We start from the raw sequence: 21,301 nt of genomic DNA, 5'->3' as shown, positions 1-21,301 counted from the left end.
CTGGCCCTTACAGCAGCACCCTGCCGTACAAAAATGCAGAAGATGGACGTTAGTTAAGTGCATGCAAGGAATATTTCCTAATAGATTTTTCACTCTAACATACCACTTAACTACCATCTCCATCATAAAGAAATAAGCTATATGTTTTCCAAGACTTGAAAACAGAGACACAAAGTTAGACTTCACAGAGTATCAGAGATGGATGATTTTCAGAAATATTCCAGGTTGACAACAGCAGCAATTGTGTGTCCTAAATGCTCCCAAGAACCAAATGTTTACATAAAACTGGATTTAAAACCTGACTTCTTATCTTACTATTTCCCAGTTTTCTCCCATTGGACAGAGGTTCACCAATGACCTCCTTCAAAACTGTCAGAAATTGTACTGCTGGAAAGCAAGGTGTGCTTCTTTGAATGTCTCCTCTACCTCAAAGAGGAACTCATGTATTTTTAAAACAGGGGAAAAAAATCAATAAAAATTCTCCCTTGTGCATTTACTTTTCCATACAAAGCAAAGCGACACGAGGAAAGACATAAGTTGCAATATCAAATGCACTGTTATGAACTGTGTTCACAAGACATATAGCAGGTCTTGGGCACCCACAGTAGGTGGTCAAGAGATCCATGGATGCTACTCCTAAGCAGTGACATGCATGGACTCTGCATTTAAAAACTCTGAAATATCATTAAATAGCAACCCTTGGCAAACTCTAAACCCACTAGTGGTCTGTTGACTTGGGATATTTCGGAAATGCAGAGGAAGAGTGCTCAGGGGAGTACCAGAAGCCATTTTGATGCTGCAGTGATGTGGAGTAGGGTTCCCCCCAGGGTATAAGCACAGGATGATGGCAGAGGCAGGGGTTATAAACACAAAACACAGTCACTTACTGGTTACTCAAGGAATGCAGCCTTGGAAGTTCGGCAGCACCAGCATAACAAGGAAAATAAGGAATATGCATCTCGCGTATGTAACACACCCTTGTATAACGTGCAAACACAAAGGTGGCAACAAGCAGGTGTAAGAAAATGGCTGCAGACCCCTCAAGGGCAGGAGCCAAGGAAGCACACTGAGGGAGAATTGTCCCATCACTGTCTCCACAATTAGGGATGCCACACCTCACTGCTGACGTTCAGCAGGTGTCCTCAGAAGGTCCTCCCTCATCTCTGGCAGGGAGTGAACACTGCTTTTTGTTTTGCCGTTCACCACATTCTGCAATGGGAACCTAGCAATCATACATAAAGTACTATCTTTATGATTTAATTGTGTTAAGTATGTTAGGATTTCAAAGAGCTCTGTGTGTGTGTGCTTTCTGCTCCAGACTTCCCACATGGCAAAATGATTGATACCGCAGCAACCACTCCGAGTAAATGCAGACATAATAGATAAGTGCAGCATGAAAATCCAGGAAAGCTGCATAATCTTCCTCATCAGAGGTCTTAAAGCAGAGCAATGGTTCAGGTGTATTCAGTTCTGCTGTGGACTTTTGACTTATTTTTTATAATTCTATGGAAAAGAACTTAAATGTTACTTAGAAAAAAATTACTAATAATTTTTAATGGCAAAGAACACTTTGCAGTAGAACTGCAGCTGAAAAATGGTGGAATATGTTAGTGGTGTCTAGTAGTAAGTAGTTTCTGTTATTACATTTAACGTATTCAAAAATGAGATTTATTTTTAAAACTAACATACCAGTATAGAAGAATTAATCAAGCTATAACACTCAACTGGATCAGGTATCAGCTGAAACTTCACCTTAAAAAGTTAAATAGCTCAGATATCCCGTAAGTCAACAGGTCACTGGCCATCATCAGTAGAGCTAGATCCAACACAACAGTATTTAGGCAATATTAGATGATGACTGGGGGCAAATGTTATTATATCTTACATAACTCTTAAACAGTATTAAAATATATAAATAGCATTGAAAATAAAAACTGGCTGTTTGCTGAGACTTGAGATATGCAGCAAAGTAACTAGTTAAACGACTGACCCTGCAAATTGCTCCATAAAAATAATTTGCTCAGTTTGGCTGCACATGGAGTTAGAAAGCTGACATAGTCGTCTGTGGCACTCAGAACTAGAGTTTAGAATACTCATAGCACACAGTACTAAAACTGGCCTTTTAAAATAGCAAAACTGGATCTCACTGTTAACTCTATCTTTTGGTTTGTTTACCAAAGCTCTGTTTCATACAGAAAATATTATTGGTAAGTTTGTTCTAGAAAAAAGAATTAGTGAATTAAATAGAATTAAAAAGAAATTTATGAGAAAAGCCAGAATATGGTGCCCCACACATTTAAAAATAATCACTATCAAATGCACAATTGCTAACAACAGACCTGCAACAAATTCTTATACTGAAAAACAGCTATTTATCTTTCTATATTTTTAGGAAAAAAAACACATCAACAATTATCTTAGGAGCAACATAATTAGCAAGCTGATTGGAAAAGGCTCAGTTTGCATAACTTACCGAGGCCTTCATATTTTATTATGTTTTGCACAAATGTGAACTATTTGAGGCCAACCCCAAAAATGCACAGAATTATGCTCTTTCCTATTCACAAAACTTGACAAACATGTCATGCAAGTTAAGAGTTTCCTCAGTCTAATACATCAGATTTAGAAAATTTTTGCAACCTACATGTTACTATGGCAACTTTTTGGTTTTTTTTCAAAATGTAAATTAACAGTGAGGCTTCATTACAAACTCTTTATTTCCTTTGTGTTTGTCCATAATCTTTTCTCATATATGAATTCAGAATAGCTCTTTTTATGTTAAATGGTGACAGTTTATATGAAAAGATGAAGCTACATTGAGAAGAAGTCAGGATTAAATCACAGTTAGTAAGCACATCTCTGCTTAACCTTGACCACTTTTAAACCATAACATAAATAAGTGCAGGAGAAAGCAATCAAACAAATGAGTAGTTCTATGGCAAAGGTTTCTCTGTTTGGCTTTAATAATTATAAACTATTAGAAATTAAAATATACTGCAAATTGCAGTCCTTTTCATGCTCTTCTTACTGTTAATTCCACTGAAATTTTACTGTGTTCTTTTCTCTTTTTGTGAAAAAAAAAATCTGGAGACAAAAATATGATTGCTCTGTTTTCTGAGGAAGAAAATTGTGTTTTGACATGCTACTCTAGTACTGGACAGCTTTACTGAATTCAAAAACCTGCCTGCCTAAAGATGCACAGGTGTCTGCAGTTCCCATTAAAGTGAACGGGAATTATATAAGCCTAGAGATACATCTGACATCTTCAACATCATGTCAGAAAGTCATAGCATTAGAACGAATCTAAGAGACAAGTTACCACTTTTAATTTGAATTCCATCATTTGTCTGCTGAAAAAGGGAGGTTTGCAAATCTCATCCTGTGAACTGAAAATAATTTTCAAACTAGTCGTTAAAATACCTGTAACAAAGAGACTTGACATTTATTTTACATTGTAATACAAATTACTAAATATACGTAATTTCTATGAAATGGGTTTAGTATTAGAATTATTATAAATCTAATGCGTTTTGTCTCTCACCATGACAGAGCTCACAAAACTGAAGAAGAAAACTTAAAAGGGTAACATCACAATGAAATGCACGTGAAACTATACGGCCTTAACTACTTGCAAACTTGGCCTCCCCAGCGTGGGCATCTAAGCCACCTGGTCTAATGGAAGGGGTCCCTGCCCATTGCAGGGGGATTGGAACCAGATGATCTTTAAGGTCCCTTCCAACCCAAAATTCTATGATTCTATGATGCTACAATCTGTATTGGCTTCCTAAGGGACCAGTTGCCTGGAAGTTTGCAACTGAGTAATCTAGTGAAAAATTCCCATCTAACAAAGAAGAAGTGATTATAAAAAGGGTACAGATTCCTTGTTCATCTTAGTTCTCTATCAGTACTAGAAGATAAAATTTTCAGACTGCATTAAAACAAAAGTAAATCAGAATACTGGTAATTCATTAGCTAATACAGAATGCCCTAACGCCCAATGAACTAGATCATATGGCCAGCCATATTCTAACGTAAAAATCATGCTGGAAGAATTTTATAATGGCTAGAGGGACATTGAAGACTATATATAGTTATGGTACCTGTAATTTAAAATAACTCCTGAAACACACAAAGTATGTTTGTAGAGGAGACATTGTTTTATTCTGCACAGGGTACAAGGTGGAATATTTCCAGAAATCAAGCACACCTACTGGAGCTCATTTTGACATTTATACATGAGGGTTAACACACCACTCCTATCTAATACATAATCATTGACCTGAGTGAGCACCTTCTTCTTCCATTGGCCTCTATATTTTCCACTTGATTTTAAAGCTACAGCGTGATTTTAATTCAATGCACATGCTCAAAAGGAGTTGGGGGTTAGTCCTTTGGTCCTCAGTTGAGGCTCAGTTGAGCCAGTGGTTGCAATCTCCCCCTGCTGGAATTACCTTTCCCCCAGTTACTGTGCTTAGGCAACTGGCCAGTTTTTCAGCACCTTCTGGGGTAAGATGTTCCCTCATATCACCACTGACTGATTTGTGGCTTTCCCGTATCTTCACAACCTCCTTTGTAGCAGGATGTTTCCACTGTCAGCCCTTGAAGTTCTACTGATTTGTATTCTTTGTATTCTCATTAGTGAGGCAGGTACTGCTAATACTCTCTTATCTGGCCTAAGCATTATTTACTACCTTGAATATTCTAAAATTCTCAGGTGTTAGTTTCCACTCCTAACTGTGATCCTCTCTTAACTACTAATAACTCCTGCACTATTCCCATTTCATCCAAGAATATATGTACGCTTGAGGTCACAGTTATACGAGCATACAGGCAAAGCTAATATGGAGTTTATTGCCAAGAGAGCCTAGAAACTACGGAAGAAAAGCACAATGTTCAGAATCATCACAGAATCCTTGACTGTGTCCTTTTTTGCCCATGTTCTCACATGTGCATGCGGAATGACGCTGCATATGCCTGGGAGAGCATGCAAGACAGAAGGCAGGAGTGTGCTGGAAGTGGACGAGGACCACTGAAGGAATTAGGCAATTCTAGCTGGAAAGAAGCATTAAGCCTGTGAAGAGACACTGAGGAGAAATGATAGTTCATAACTTCTGTTATTTTAACTACTTGCTCATATATAATTTAACAATCTTTTTCTTGTACTTCTTCTGTGAACTGAGAGCATCTCTAGATTTGTTAAGTGACTGCAAGGGTATGGTTCTGGCTCTAGGTAAGGCCTCAGTGCATAATTAAACAGAAGCACATCTCTAATTGGAGGCAATGGGAGATCTCGGGTCTTCAACCCACTTGAAAATCATGCCACTTATTACCTAAATAGCAGGTAAAATACATTTTTAATGTTGTTGTACTCTTTAGGGAAGACATAAAACTTCTTATATTACTAAAATATAAAATGTTTTAGTAAAATGTTAATCAAAATATTGGAAAGGTGAAAAGATCCAATAAAATGGGGATGTTACTGTATACTACCAAAAAAAAAAAATCCCACACAGGAAAGGGATTTTTATCTTTAAAGGCTTGACTCTAAGACTCATCAGCATCCATTATCATTCTATAAAATAAGTTATGGCAACATCTGGTACAATCTATATAGTTTTATAGCCAAGCATACAAAAATGCTTACAACAGTTACAAGATCTTCTCACAATAAATGAAGCTGAAGACTATTTACTTCATATACCAGCATGTATTTAGAAAAAAAAGGCAAAAGCTAGAACAAAAGAGGAACCCAGAAGCACATCCGTTTCTAATGACTAAATAATACTTTTAAAGCATTAACAGATAGTGGGAACTGCCGATGCACAGGAAAAGGAAGCATCTCGGAATCATTTTGGTTTAATCTCAATTAGTTCATAGCCGTAAGCAAGGTGATACTCAAGCAGTGACCGTTTCAAACAACTGTTTGATTCTCTTGAGGCTAAAGCTATTCCCAGATCCACGATGCACATCTCCAAAACATGTACAACTCTGAATAACGGAGCAGTGGTTTGTTTTTTTCTTCCTTAAAGCCATAAATTTGTATTGAGAGCACCATGCAGAAAACCATGAAATTTAATACAATAAAAACTGTAGCAAAGTACAAAAGATATCATATAATATCGTTGTCATGATTAATTAGCAGTCCCCACAGAACCACAGAAAATGTGCTTTTTGACAAACTAGGGTAAAGGGGTAAAGAAATTTTAAATTGCAGGACAGTACCTTCTCAAAACTTTCTTATTTCCTGTCTTTAAAGAAATGTTAGTGCTGCTCACGGAAGCAATAACTAGTACCTAGCTCTTCTACACCTGTAAGTAGAACAACTTTGTTCCAGAGTACCAAAGTAACTGTTCCAGAGACGTGAACAAATTCCAGACAAGACTTGCTCCAAGCACAAGTTATGGAGTATGACTGTATGGGGTTTGCGTGGCAAGGTTATGGTAGCAGGGTGGCTACAGCGGTGGCTTCTGCTTCCCCCGTGTCTGACAGAGCCAATGCCTGCTGGCTCCAAGATGGACCCACTGCTGGCCAAGGCTGGGCCAATCCGTGAGGGTGGCAGCACCTCGGGGATAACTTATTTAACAAGGGGGAAAAAACCTGCTGCACAAACAGCAGCAGCAGAGAGAAGAGTAAGAATATGTGAGAGAAGCAACTCTGCAGGCACCCAGGTCAGTGAAGAAGGAGGGGGACGAGATGCTCCAGGCGCCAGAGCAGAGATTCCCCTGCAGCCCGTGGTGAGGCAGGCTGTGCCCTGCAGCCCATGGAGGTTACGGTGGAGCAGATACCACCTGCACACTATGGAGGACCCCACGCTGGAGCAGGTGGATGCCCAAAGGAGGCTGTGAGCCCATGGGAAGTCCACGCTGGAGCAGGCTCCTGGCAGGACCTGTGGCCCCGTGGAGAGAGGAGCCCACAGCGGAGCAGGTTTGCTGGCAGGACTTGTGATCCTGTGGGGGACCCATGCTGGAGCAGCCTGTTCCTGAAGGACTGCACCCGATGGAAAGGACCCTCATTAGAGAAGTTCTTGTAGGACTCCACGCTGGAGCAGAGGGAGAGATCAAGGAGGAAGGAGCAGCAGAGACAAGGTGTGATGAACTGACCACAACCCCCATTCCCTGTCCCCCTGCGCCGCTCAGGGTGGGAGGAGGTAAAGAAAATGGGAGTAAAGATGAGCCGGGGAAGAAGGGAGGGGTGGGGAGGAGGTGTTTTTTTAAGATTTGGTTTTGTTTCTTATGACCCTGGTCTGATTTTGATTGGCAATAAATTAAATTAATTTCCCCAAGTCGAGTCTGTTTTGCCCGTGATGGTAATTGCTGAGTGATCTCTCCCTGTCCTTATCTCCATCCACAAGCCTTTCTGTCAGCATGATTTGCCAATTTTCCTTTTGCTACTGGATTTGAAACCATGCAGACATCATACAAATTGGATGGTATTGCATCAAGATACACACCATTACGGACAGTAACAAACACAAAGCTCTTAATCACCCGTAGCACCAAACAGGCACAGGTTGACAGAGAACCATTCTGAAGCCATTTGCAGCTCACCCGTTGTGGGGCTGGTTCTGTGATTCCCATACCAGAGGTCAGAGGAGCCACAGGGCCACATGGAGGTAAGTGCTCCAGATGCTGGGGTTACAAGAGCAGACTGGCAGAGCTCGATAATCCTTAACCCAAATCCTCATCCCATAAGAAATACCAGAAGGTGAATGATACTAATATTCTAATTTCACTACTCCTTGTATACAAAGAAGAGTGAACAGAGCAAGGCTCTGCTTCAGGACACCTTCAAGTCCTAAGGAGCTTGCAACATAAACAGCACTTAAAAGAGTGACCTTCAGCTACATAAATAATGAGATTTTCTGTTCCTTTTTTTTTTTTCTTAATTTACATCTGCAACTCAAAAAATGGCATGATTTAGCTAATAAAATATTCAAAACACTGGTTATTTTCTTGAGTTTTTATTTGTCCCCTGAATATTTCCAGATCCCAGTGTGTCTTCTCATGAGCCTATTTGCTTCAGCAGTCAACAGAAAACTGCCCTGGAGTCAGATATTTAAATATCTTTCACCTTTCTAAGTAAGTTTCAGGTAAGCGCACATTTTGGAGGTTTAGACTTGAAAGGATTTCAAGAAGTCACCTAGTCCACCTGCGTGCTTCAACTTGACAATACTATTCCCAACATAAAATATTTTAGCCTGAAAGTAAAACTCCCCTGTTCCACAGCTTCTCAAGAAAATCTATTCCGATGCTGTTCTTGCCATTGGCAAGCCTTCCCTGACGCACAGCACAAATATGCCTTGCTCCAATCTTTCCTAATGCCTAACCTCAGTCTCCCTCAAATCAGTTTGCCCTCATCGCTTCTTGTAATCTTCCCACTTTACGGAAAGAACAGCTTGTTAGTCTTAAGGCAGAATTTTAGCCAATGAAAACTCTTATCATGTTCATAATCTCTTCTCTAAACTTAACAACTCTAGTCGCTTCAGTACTTCTTTCTAGGTCGTATCTTCTAAAATTGCAGTTTTTCCCTTTTTCTCCTGTGGATCCACTTAATTTGGCCTACATCTTTCCTCATGTGTGACTGTAATCAAACGTCTAGACTTCGGAATACCATATAGCCTTGTGGCACGTTAGAAAGGAGCTGAGATCCAGAATATACTGGTCTATTATAAATACAATTTTTCACCTGACAAATTAACACAATCTTCTACTTTGCTCCATACAGTCAAAAATAATAAATCACTCACATGAAAACACATATTAATACAGCATCTGCTTTTAGAAAACATTTCAATAGGTATTGATCCATTATGTTATTTTTTTCTGGTTATTTATATGTTAATTTGCTGTTTGGATATATTTCAAACACGTTACTCGTTGCTTTTCACAAGACTAACAACAATTAGTAGGAAGATCTATTGTTCTGACTAGCATTTACTCGTGAACTGATGTAGTGCCAAAGGTAAAATATAACAAATAGGCAGATTCATTATATTGTGTTGGATTTCTAGAGCAGGCATAAGATGCACATTTAGGCAAATAATTGGGTTTTGTTATTAACAGAACCTTCTATCACTATGGGTTATGAGTGGCAAGAGTATATAATTTCTGAGCAAAATAAATCTTTGCTAAAATCCAGATACTGGATGGAATAGATCCCTGGCTTGGACTTGTATGAACGTAACTACAGTTGGCCAGTCATATGCGGCTGAGCCACCGATTCCAACTGGGACATCTAAATACTACCAGAAAACAAATACTGTTGTTATCATTAGTACAAAAACTGTGTTGCCCCTTTTCATCATATGATTATAAAAAGTTGTTTTAAATAGATATGAGAAGGGAATAATTTTACCTATAGTTTGATGAGTGAATTAAAGACATTTATGTCTTTTCTTACCAATACTATATTGAGCTCTTGACCTCTAAATACATGCTTTTTTTTCAATGTCCTCTTTTAAATTCAGTTTAAAAATATCTCAATTGTGTATGTCTTGTTTTTATTCCAGTTTTATATTTGATAGAGTGTATGCTTGATAAGAAACAAGAAAAATAAATATTAGTCAACAGATCTAAAAAGGATGCACTTTTCTATGAGGTGACTCACATCAGTCTAGAGTACTGCTTTCAAGAACAGGTAGTGCTGATAAACGCTGAGAAAGGTCAATAATTCCTCACTTGCGCTCTTGGGGCATGAAAACAGAGAATTGTAAAAAGGCTACTGAAAATATGTTACTAATTCCTTTTTTCAAATTGCTCAGTCGGGAAAAGTAGGGGGTTTTTACCATCTCTGGTGCACTCCCCTGTGAAGACATAGGCATCTTTTTCATTTACATCACCTAAAACCAGACTATTTCAAAGCTACCTTCCATGGGTGGAAAAACTGCCAGACTCCCCCTCTTGGTATATCCCGGCACAGCAGATGCCAGAGAGAACATCTTTCTCGCCTTCCTGAAAATAAAATTATTGGGAACTTTTGTCTGCATAGCTTCCTTTCACCCTATCTTAAAAAAAAAGCTCTGAAAATATCAAAAACATTTCAATACAAAGTTATTTTATCTCAAAGCAGGACCTTCTCTCATTTTTCTGCAGTCCTGATGTGCCACACACCATCAAACAGCCTCTGAACTGGGTCTTCTGAATTGTATTTATTTGCCATAAAACTCTAAAAACAATGTAAAAAAAACCAACACCACCAACAACAAAGCAAAGCAGATTGGTTACTTTTCACATTTTCTTTTCTTGTGCAGCATTTATTCAAGCTTAGGGCTTTTTAACTGCCAAATCTGATTCCTGGATGGGAAATCTTCCACTTTTGCATTCTGCACCTCTCTCCAGCCTGATGTGCTGCTCTGATAAGCTCATTCATGTCTGCCTCTCCCCCCGCCCAAAAAAGCGTATAAAAGACAAACAGGAGACAAGAATTATACTACAGTATGTTAAAAGTCACAAACCCTTCAAAAGCAGTCAAATTTGCAGCTGGGACACACTGTCCTCAACTCAGTTTTACTATATATTGGTAACATATGCAGCACATCTGGTACGCAAGGTATCTTACTGTTCTGAGACACAGGTTAAGCATAAAATGGGAAACCGAAAAAAACCAACTCTAACATAAACTGAAACTTTTGTCCTCACATTCTGCAAAGCAATTCTCTTTCTCACTTTATTTGTTTCGACTCTTTTTTTAATGTTGAAAAGATAAAAGAAAACATACATTTTAAAGGAATGAAAGGCTGGCAATATTACCTGTCACAGTAAGTCACATTCAAATTATTTCCAGGAAAATTTTGAGGGCCAAAGTTTCAAAAAGTTTGAGCAGATAACAACTCCTTTCCTCAATATGTTTTACACAGCAGTAAACACTAGTTTTACCAACTTTATAAAGCTACCATTTATATGAACAGAAAGCTCTGAAAAAAAATTATCTTGGGTAAACTGTCAGTAGGCATTTTCAAACATTAAGAGAGGAGTAGCAGAGTTGTTTAGGGTTACACAGCTAAATAGAGTAATGTACCTTATTATTCAGTGTCAAAATATACACCCTAAGAACACAAACATATGCATAAAGCTTTTTCCGTACTTTTAGAGCAGGCTAAAATATTTAAATCTCTAAAAAGTGACAGAATACAGATATTAAACATAAAACTTAACCAAGTTATTATGTGTAATAAATGCATTCTTTCTTCAAAAGTGCTGCAGTATTTTTTGCCATTGTGACACTAATTCCTCTAAATGTGTTTGACAGAGAAGTGCCAATGAGAGTGTAACCAATAATTGCTAACTTTTGCCTAAAGCAGGAAAAAATTATAATTATGAAAAATGTGCTAAACAGATACCCTATTCATATATATAAGTATATATTAAATCCACACAAGTGATACTAAAATTCTGGTTTATAGCCATAATCATCTGGTTATAGCAGAAGTATCTGAATTCTCTTGTCTCTACTTAACCGCTGCAGTGATTCAACAGAAAATCACCCTAATTTACACATCTTACTACTGAACATCTACCCAACAGATTAAGAATGTGGTTTTGGGATCTGAATACTCCAATCCTCTCTACTTTAAGTAAGATTTTGAGACTGAATCCATGTTTCTGTGTAGTCCCTCTCCAAACAAGGCTCACACCACCCTAATCTCATAAACCATTCAAAACATTAAATTGCCCTGGATAGATAAAACATTCCAGTCTCTTAATGAGCAATCACAGGATTAAACAAAGCTTTAAAGTATATCCAGGGCTGAAACACACCCTGTCTGGGATATACACACACCCTTACTCCCTATCCGTGCTACTTTCCATAGGATCCAAAGACATTTAGAAAATGTATCCTTTACCTTTCCCCACCACTGCTGTGTCTGAATGGTGCAAATGTTCTGCTGGGTGAAAAGCGTACTTGCCTGGGGGCAAGGGGTTCCCACAATTCACGTGCGTAACATCAACTCAATGTTTTTCAGTTCTCTTCGAATAAATGTATTAAACAAAAAGAGATGATAAATCATTCAAAATCAGACATGGGTAGTGAACGAAATTCCTTACTTTTAATTCTCAATCGTGGGTGCAAAAAGTTTCAGACATTTCTATTTCTAGCACCCCTTCCTACTGACTGCAGCCGACTAGGGTATGTTAAACTGCTTTGCAGGAAGATCAGACAGGCATGGGACTGCAATTATGTATCACAATACCCTTCCCCGGGTTCACAGCTCTATTCATCTTTTAGAAACACTGAAGGACAGATTGGGCATAGGGGAACGGATTAGCCACAGGACGACCTGTATTTCCACACAAAAGCCTAAGTGTGGAAAAATGGCACCCTGTGTCACCCATTCTTCACTTCCTGAAAAAACATATTCATGAAAATAGACATTTAAACAGCTCTTTCCCACTCATCTCAGAACAAGCATCCATTGTTTCTTAACATCATTTAAATGGCAGTAATGTAATGCTACTACTGAACTGCCTTAATTCAAAAATGTATGTAAAAATATTTAAGAATTAAGACAGGGTTACTTAGAGAAAAACCTACGTTCAGCATAGGAACTAAAATGAAAAATTAACAGCGTGAAAACTCTCAGTTGACTGTTGCAACACACAGTCTCATATTTATGAATGTAACTGAAGGAGGATTTGGTTCTGGTAATGAGTTTCAGCTGGATGTAATGAAAGTCCTTCATACTATAGCCATACAGAACAACTGAAATGATAAAAATACCTTGTGTTAATAGGTGGCAAGAGTTTAACAAAACAGCTAACGTCACTAATTCCAAGTGAGTAAAAGGCAAATGAATACAGAAAAAGACATGGTAATTATATCATTTTGAGATGTTGTAAGGAGTGAAGATTATGTCACTTTTCTATTAAGACCTGCCTCTGGAAAAATAATAAGCAGTAAATATTACAAAACATGCAAAAATGGAAAAAGCGTGCATTAATGAATTAAGTCAGACTTTTAATTAATTTTACATGTCATTCTTAAACCAATTGTCTTGCATACAAAAGAGATGGTTGGTGTATGAACTTGTACTGTCAAATTGTCTCAGGAGAGATGTGGTATCAGCTAATCTGATCAAGCTAGGCAAGCTGGTGGCTTACTTGTTTGTTCTTTGGGACTACAGGAAATTATCTTTCTGCACAAGAAATAATCAAATGAGAATGTCCAAGCGTTTAACTTAGGGATTCGACCTCACAGCTGAGCTACAAACAATGAGCCCGTGTAGTTCATTAGGCTCCGATGGGAAATTAATCTTTTTGCCAGGAAATCAACAGTCTAACAACATCATGTGCAATGAGACATACCATTCCTAGCCTTTTTTTTTTAAATTTTAATGTGAAAGGCTAACTCTTATATCAGAAAAGAATTTAAAATCTTCTGAAGGTAAGGTAACAGCCACCTCACGTGTATTCTTTATACATATTTACTTAGTAAACTAATGTGGTAGGCATATGGTTAAATTATTTGCTAGTCCTTTCCTCACACTTCTTTCCCTTGTTTTACTACTGAAAATGATAAAAAAAGCAGGTTTTAAAATGAAACATAAAGGAAATGGAAATCTTGCTTTTGCTAACAGTTTAGAATATATAACTTAAATCTTCTGTTATCTGTTTCTCCTTCTCTTAGATGCCTGCATTTGAATATACTATCAATCATTTTACTGGATATTTTAAAAGTTCTTAATAAAGAAAAAGCTCAGTTATACCATGCAGACTTTCAGTCGATTCTGCTAAACTACTCAGTGTCATTACTGAAACTACAGGGAAGAATACATGCACCGCTGAAGTAATTATACGAAAGGGGTCAAAATGCTATTGTGGAGATCAGCACCCATCAAGACAAGGCTGACAACTAGCCCAATACACGCAATCTGTATTTACAGTAAGTACTTAGTCCTCAGTGTTAAACAAAGTAGAGATATTTTGTCCACAAATATAAACAAACTGATGCAATTAAGTTCTCCAAAAAGCCCAAGAGCTTCAGTTTTCTCTCTGCAGTCCACATTCAGAGTGGCTATAAATCCTGGAGGAGAAGCAATGTAAAATGTGTTAAAGTGCTGGGTGTACAGCAACGGTGTCTGGTTTTATATATTAATTTGCTAGCTTTCTACTCCTACAAAGCAAGAAGAAATATTTTAAGTGAAACAAAATGCTTTTTCCTTTATGGATTATTTACAGTAGCACAGATCTCAAAATCAAGCAGTGAAAGGCTGAAGAAAAAAGAAATAAAGAAGCATAATGGCAAATGCTGGCAAAAAAATAGCCTGGAACGACTGGCAATATTTCATTCTGCAAAATCTCCCCAAAACAATTCATCTCATTAGACAGAGATAAATAAATACACTAGTCCGAGCATTTTAAAAGAATGTTAAGTAAGTGACTATGTGGGAGGCATTGCACACAACACAATTAAAGCATGGGTAGGTTTCTTAAAGGAGAAATCTCTGGCACTGGAGACATCTGGAGAACCCTTCTTAATTAACCAAATCGGGCAAATGGGTGTTTATTCATTTCAGAGAAGATCTGTGAAAATGTACAGTCTCGTGCTTTTTTTTGGACTGACACTAAATTAAAACCAGTAGCGATACTTCAGTGGTTGCCAGGTTGTCGCTTTGCCCAGTCTTGAGTGAAACTTTGTCCCAGTCATAAAAGTTTTTTTCCAGGCTTTGCGCAGCCAGCACTCCAAGCTGAGCGGGGCTCCTTCTTCGGGCAGCTATAAACTCACCTATATTACAGTGCTAAAAAAGAATACATGGCTTCACCAAAACACCCGTACTGTTGTGTTAGATTTGTTAACACTGCTTAAAGACAAGCACTAGGCTTTCCCACACACCGCCAAATATATATGCATCTCTCAGGATTCACACTTGAATCTCAGACTACAGTTTGCTTTACAAATAAGCAGTGCAGTCGTTATTTTAGCGGGGGGGGAGGGGGGGAGGTGGGGGGCAGAAAGTAATTGCCTGAGGAAATAAGACAAACAAACAAAGAAAACATAAAAAAAGAGCCATATGAGGGTTACTCCCCAAGAAAATTCCTCTCTCCACTTAATCTTTTTTTTTTTTTTTTTTTTTTCACCGAAGACACGTAGGGAAAAGAAAGAAGAACGCCTGCCACACAACCCAAACTGTTTTCTCTGGTAAATCGTAATCACAATTTTCTGACCACAAGGTGGAAAAAACAGGAGCCTTGAATCCATGCGAAGGCCTCTTCCAGTTTTGGGGCAGCAAGCAGGAAAAGGAAGATGCCGAATGCCCAGTATTTGCTCTGCCCTGCCCTTTCCATAGAACTTTAGTGCCATCTATTGAAAATGTACTGAATAAGGAAGAGGGAAAGGATGCCTATTGATTTGGTATAAAAATAAGACGTTTACTTGTTAAGGGTTTTTTGGTTTCTTAATACTCCCATGATGACTACTGTTTGTGGTCATCTGATAGCAACAAATATTTTCGATACGCTATACGTGCCCCATAAAGAAATGAGACGCTGGCTAAAATACTGAATCCAAACATCACACTGATTTTATATATATATACATACACATTCACCAAGAACGTAAGTCTAGAGCTACCTATTATCTAAAGGAACAAAAATGAGGCGGCTTTAACGGAAAGGAAAAATAGCGTGGAAGCACTGCTGTAAATAGAACATACTGGAAACAGTAAAAAATAATTAAGGCACCCCGTAAAGACCTTAGTATTAAAGAGCAGGGTATGTAGACATGCAGATATAATTACCTTCTTTAAGAAACTGTGAGTGGATGACAAATATAAGAAAACAGCAGATCGCTGCTCCTGCTAGTGCCCATAAAGCTTTCAAGAGCTGCATCTCGGTCTGAAACTCAGTAAATACCCAGAAAGTCACACAATGAATTTCCACAGCGATGCATCAACGCTTCCCTCTGTGCGCCAGGCGCGGCGGCGGCTCCCGGCAGGGACCACACTCCCGAGCAGGGCGGGCGGGCGGGCGCGGGGGCTGCGGAGGAGGGGCCGGGGCTTCACACCCCGCGCGGGGGCAGCGGCGGCGGCGGCGGCGGCGGCACCGGCAGCGCCGCGCTCTCCTGGCCGAGGCGGCCGGCGCGGGGCCCCATGAATCAGCGCTCCGGAGCCGCGGGAGGAGCCGCGCCGGCGGCGGGGGCAGGCACGGCGGCCGGCAGCACCGGGCACGGCGGCCGGCAGCGCGGGCAGGGCGGGAGGCCGGCAGCACCGGGCAGGGTTGCGCAACAGCGCCCGCTGCGCCGCGGGGGCGCGGGGCCGCCGCCCGCTCAGGGCGCGCCGCCGCCGGGCGGCGCGGGGCGCGCCGGGGCCGGGCCCACCCCGCCGAGGCTCCGCGGGAGCCGCCGCAGCATCGCCGGGCTGCGGGCTGCCGCTCTCGCTCGCTCCGCCGCTCGCTCGTCGGGCCGCCGCTCCGCTGCTCGCTGCCAGGGCTCGGGGAGGAGAGAGCGAGCGGGGAGGGGAGGGAGCGGGGGGAGGGAGGGATCTCTCTTTACTGCAACTTCTCACGGCTGGCGGCAATTTGTTGCACCCCCCCTCCTCCTCCTCCCCCGGCTCGGAGATCCTCTCTGGTGCGGAGGGGGGCGGGCACGACTCAGTTCATACCGCCATCCCCCGCAAACGCGGCGCCACTCGGGGGCTCTTGCGAAGGTCGCCGGGCTCCCCTCGGGCTCGCACCTCCGCCGCCGGGGCTCCTCGTCGCCCGGCTCCAGGAGCTCCCCCGGGCGCCGCGACCGGCCCCGTCCCTCGCCCGCCCGCGGGGTCGGCCCCGTCCCGGCGGCGGCACCGCGGAGCGCCCCCCCGACCAGCCGCGCCGGGCTACGGCGGGAGCTCTCTCAGTCTACAGGTCGATGCCTCCGTTGCGGCCATCCCCACGGAAAGCAAGAACGCAAATGAAAGAATGCCATAAATCAGAGGAAAAATAAAAAAAAACAATAGCCCAAGGCCGTGATTTTGCTGCCGGCCCCCCCCCCCCCCCCTCCACTCCAGGGGAAGGAGCGAGCCGCGGCGGCCGTAGGGAAGCCGGGCGGGAAGGCCGGGGAGGTGCCGCGGTGCGGGGCCGCTGCGCGGGGGCTGCGCGCCCGGCCCCGCCGCTGCGGGACGCGCCGCAGCCCAGGCCGAGGCAGGCGCTCCGCGCCCGGGGGCCGCCCCGACGGGCCGGGCTGCCCGGGAGGGCTCCGCGCCGCGCAGGCGGCGGCTCGGGGGGGCGGCGCGGGGGGAGCAGCTGCGCGCTGAAGCGCTGCCGGGTGCGCGCAGGGGGGCGGCGGGGGTGCGGGGTGCTGCCCGGGGAGGGAGACGGGGGAAGAACCGGCGGGTGCCGCGGAGCCGAGCGCGGAGGGGCCGGAGCGGCGGCCCCGCATCCCGGTGCGAGGAGGGTAACGCTGCGCAGGGGCACCCGCAGCACCGCGGGGAGCTGCGGCGGGAGGCGGCCGGGGCGCCGGGCGGGCACGGCACGGCACCGGGTCCTCCCCGCCGTGCAGCTCCGCGACAAGGCGAAAGTTGCAGCGCTCCCCAGGCTGGCTGCAGACCTACCGCACTACATTAGCGGTGACAGTAACGCGCCGGTGGCCGATGCGTTACCCGGCTTTATCCGGGACAGACGTGAAAGCGCATCCGTAGTTTTGAGGATATAAAGCAAGTCGGAATACTTGCACGCTAAGAGCTTTGTTTTCATAGCTCTTTGGTTACATGCTTTCATTTATGTTACTTCTTGTAACACTTAAATACTTTCTTAATTTAAAAAAACGGGCGGGTTCCCAGATGCTCGGAAGGACAGATTAATAAAAGGTCAATATTTTCGCTGGGCAAACATCTCCCTTGTTGTTGATGATGTGTGTTAAGTTCATCCCTCTGCTTTTTGGTTTTTCACTGATAGCGCTGAGAAATATTAAGAACAGCTATCTCTTGAATTTTAAACTTCACATAAATCCCTATAAACCCTTTTCTTGCATTTACTATATTTGAAGATTACAGCAATGCAATGTTAAAGCAATGTCATAGCTACACAAGAGATATCCCTCTGTAAATCTTTCATTCTGAAATGCACGCTTTGGTGAGAAATTGGCCATGCTTGGGCACAGTTCGAGTTGGGATTTGTTTGTTTATTTGTCTTCTGGGTGAAAGAAAAAGTGTCAAGCAGCTAAAGAGAATTCACACATTTTATACTTAAGCATACACAAAAAAACCCCAACCTGAAATAGCAGCTTTTAAATCCACACATAAATGGATTTTAAGTGTCTCAAACTTCAGAGTTTATGCAGTCCAGGATAAGCGATACATATTTTTCAGTTTGAACACGCTAAGTTTGGAGAGAAATCCTAAGAAAAATTGCACACGTTACTTTCCTTTTTTACTAAAAGCATGGGAAGACCCACTGTCAATGGGTTGAAATCCCAGATTGCATCTTTATTTTCAGGTGCCCTTCTCCCATTTTAAACTAGTCTTACTTTTCTGAGCTTCTGAACTGGATGAATACTCCTGGGCTTCTGTGAGCTTTGGGTCAGACCCTTCCGGAAGCGAGACATCAGAATGCGGCACTGTGCTTCCCGGCCGCAGGGGAGTCACTCTACATGCACACTAGCGTAAGTGGGAGCCAAATCTGGTTCAGCGCTCACACTGTACAGAGATATTTAGTCTCATAGCAACAAGGGATTCCAGAAGACTTCCCGTTTGAGAGGACAGTGGTACCTGGCAACGCCACTTGCTGTACTAAATATGGTTCACTGTGGTTTTTGTATTTTCTAAATATTTTTGGACCTTTCAAATAGGGTGACTCCTATTCAAAAATATCCATCTTCAATTTCTTTACTTGTCACCTGCATAAAGATATATAAAATATTAAAGATACCTCAAGTTACCAGTGTAGACTTCTCTGGAAGGCTTTTCTGAATAAATTCCACTGACAAAAATTCCCCTGTATCATTCAGCCTATTAAAATTTGCATTCCCAACTAATGGAATAACACCCATCAAACAACTTCTAAGCTGCTTAGGCCAAGAGAGATTTACAGGCTACCCCACTGTGAATTTTCAGGTTTTTGCCAGACCTCTGACCTCATCATACATTTCCAGCAATACTGAGGCAAAAGGCTGTGGTCCGAGCAGTAGCTCCTGCCAGGGAACCACACCACAGGAACTTTCCCACTTGTGTTTTAATGTTAAAGGAGGGATGCTCAGCACCTGAAAGCTGGTAAAGGATGGTGATGGTGTTGGAAGACATTTCCAATACAGAAGACAGCTGCAGCTGGGAAAAGGATGAGGAAGTGAGGAATGCATCTTCCCGATGATCAAGGAGCAAGAGCAAACGTGTATGAGGTACAAGGTCAGGGTTCGTACGGGAAAGCAGCACAAAAATGAAGCGCGTAATTTCCAAATGTGTGTCGGCTTTCGGAAATACAGCTCATTTGTGCTTTTTACCAAAACTTCAATCTAGTTCTATAGAATTACTAAAACTGGAACTCTGTAGCAAAGACAGCAGCCTTTGCTCAATTCTGGAGATTTAAAAATCTGTATTTAATTCTGTGAAAGGATTCTACTGAACTTCAGAAGATTTATTCTTCACTACTGAGGTATTTTATAATTAAAAGCGTGCTAAAATTCCTGGAAAACAATCATGTTCAGAGTGTATTCCATACACTTATAACTAAGCCTCTAGTATTTTCAGTTGTGCTGAATGCCTTTTGCATAATAATTTTATTCCTGTTCATGCTATAAAACCCAAAATTATGCATGGCCAGTGCTGATCTAAATGCAGGAGCACAAGAGATGACGTTAGCCCATTTTCACTAATGAATTTGGAAACTACCGTTGGCTTTGAATCACAAAAACTAGAGCAGACGATATCTATTATTAGGTTATCTAGACCAAACCTTTGCCAATGCCCACTGGATTTCATTTTTGTTACTTTTGAGTTAGTCGGGCAATAGTCTGTCACCAGTCACTTGAGGCGATTATTCCAGCCCAGTGGTTCTCTCAGCTGGAACATTTCTCCTAATGCTAAGTTTAACATTTTATTTTGTTGAAATTCACCCAGTTCATCCTTCACATATAATTCTTTTTCCATTTTGAATCTAACCAAAATAGATGATACACTGAATATACAGTAATGAATACGGATGGATATATTTCCACCAATCAGTTTGTGCAGCCTTCAAGTACTTTTTTCCCTCTGTTCTCTGCTTGACAATGGCCGGTTCACATTTCTTTGCTACTGGACTAGTTGCAACTACAGTGGTCCTTGAAATTTCATCGCTGATCTTCAGCTGATGCTAGGCAAGCGCCACTGGAGTAGAAAGTAATCTCTGGTTTGTGACATGATGCAGCTACCATAAGAACCACAAATACACATCCATTTGACCATCTCCTTCCATGAGCACCTAAAATTTTCACTTGTTTTTCCTTCACTTACCTAATTAGGTGCTATGTTAATATGTCTTAACTAATTTTTTGACAGACCAAAACCTGCTTCCTGTTCTTTTTCCTAGTGGCAGGTTCATAAAAGGGATAGCGCAGCCTAGATAATCTGCAATAACCGATGTGCAATTTTCTTGCTAAGGTGCATCATGTATACTTAGAACTTCAGATGTTTGGGGTTTTTTTTTTTACGTAATTTTCTTTCCTTTTGCAGTTGTATTATTTTGCTGTTCTTGTCTTCTTCCTACCATCTTACTGACTTTCTATTTAGGTATTATTTTCTTCCTCTTTTCAATTTACAGAGAGATAACTGTGCCAGCAGTTCATGGCATGTGGACAGTTGCCCATCGGGAACTCATTGCACTTTCTCCCCCACAGCAGTCACCAGCTGGTAATAGCTTTTAGCCACTACTGACAAAGGCTGTATAGTAGCTTCCTAAGAAGAAGCAAAAGGGGATGTAAGACCACTCTGGTTCCTTGAACCGCTGGTAAATTCCCTCAGAACACAAATCTGAAATGACACAATATGTCAGTCACAGGCACTACAGGTAGTAAACTATGTTACCATGCTCCTCCATCCATGCTGAACCCATGGATCATCTTCTTCATACCTGCTCGTCAAGCTATCTCCCTTATATAATTCAAACCTTTAAACGGCTTGCTTCTGAAATGTTGCTTTTGTCCTCTTTCATTTTACCTCATACACTCAACCTGTTACAGGGAGGACCTCGCTTTGCAGTAGCTGCTCTGACACATTTAACAGCACAATTATAGATGACTTGGTAACCACCCATTGACTAAAAATAACCTAGCAACTGAAGACACAGTTAGGTATTTATACTTAGATATCCCAGAGGAACCCTTCACAGCTCCTGTAGCTGGGGAAAACATATGTATCTCA

The 21,301-nt window shown here is 41.6% G+C and overlaps 1 protein-coding gene across 3 annotated transcripts in view; it reads right to left on the bottom strand.

The window, feature by feature from the left end:
- The window catches only part of TAFA5 (TAFA chemokine like family member 5), a 427,770-nt gene that overhangs the window by 296,346 nt on the left and 110,123 nt on the right, over positions 1 to 21,301 (bottom strand). The window contains exon 1 of one of the 3 annotated variants that reach the window (XM_064445615.1): positions 15,734 to 16,214. The exons of the other annotated variants lie outside the window; for them this stretch is intronic. Within the exon in view, the coding sequence (XP_064301685.1) occupies positions 15,734 to 15,824 (91 nt within the window). The 5' untranslated portion in view covers positions 15,825 to 16,214. Of the gene's footprint in view, positions 1 to 15,733; positions 16,215 to 21,301 lie in introns of those variants that run through there. 3 annotated transcript variants of the gene reach the window in all.

The sequence above is a fragment of the Phalacrocorax carbo genome, chromosome 1, assembly GCF_963921805.1.
Source record: "Phalacrocorax carbo chromosome 1, bPhaCar2.1, whole genome shotgun sequence".
In the NCBI taxonomy this organism is placed as follows: domain Eukaryota; kingdom Metazoa; phylum Chordata; class Aves; order Suliformes; family Phalacrocoracidae; genus Phalacrocorax; species Phalacrocorax carbo.
Note: the sequence above shows the minus strand (reverse complement) of the source record. Positions and strands in the feature narration are given on the sequence as shown.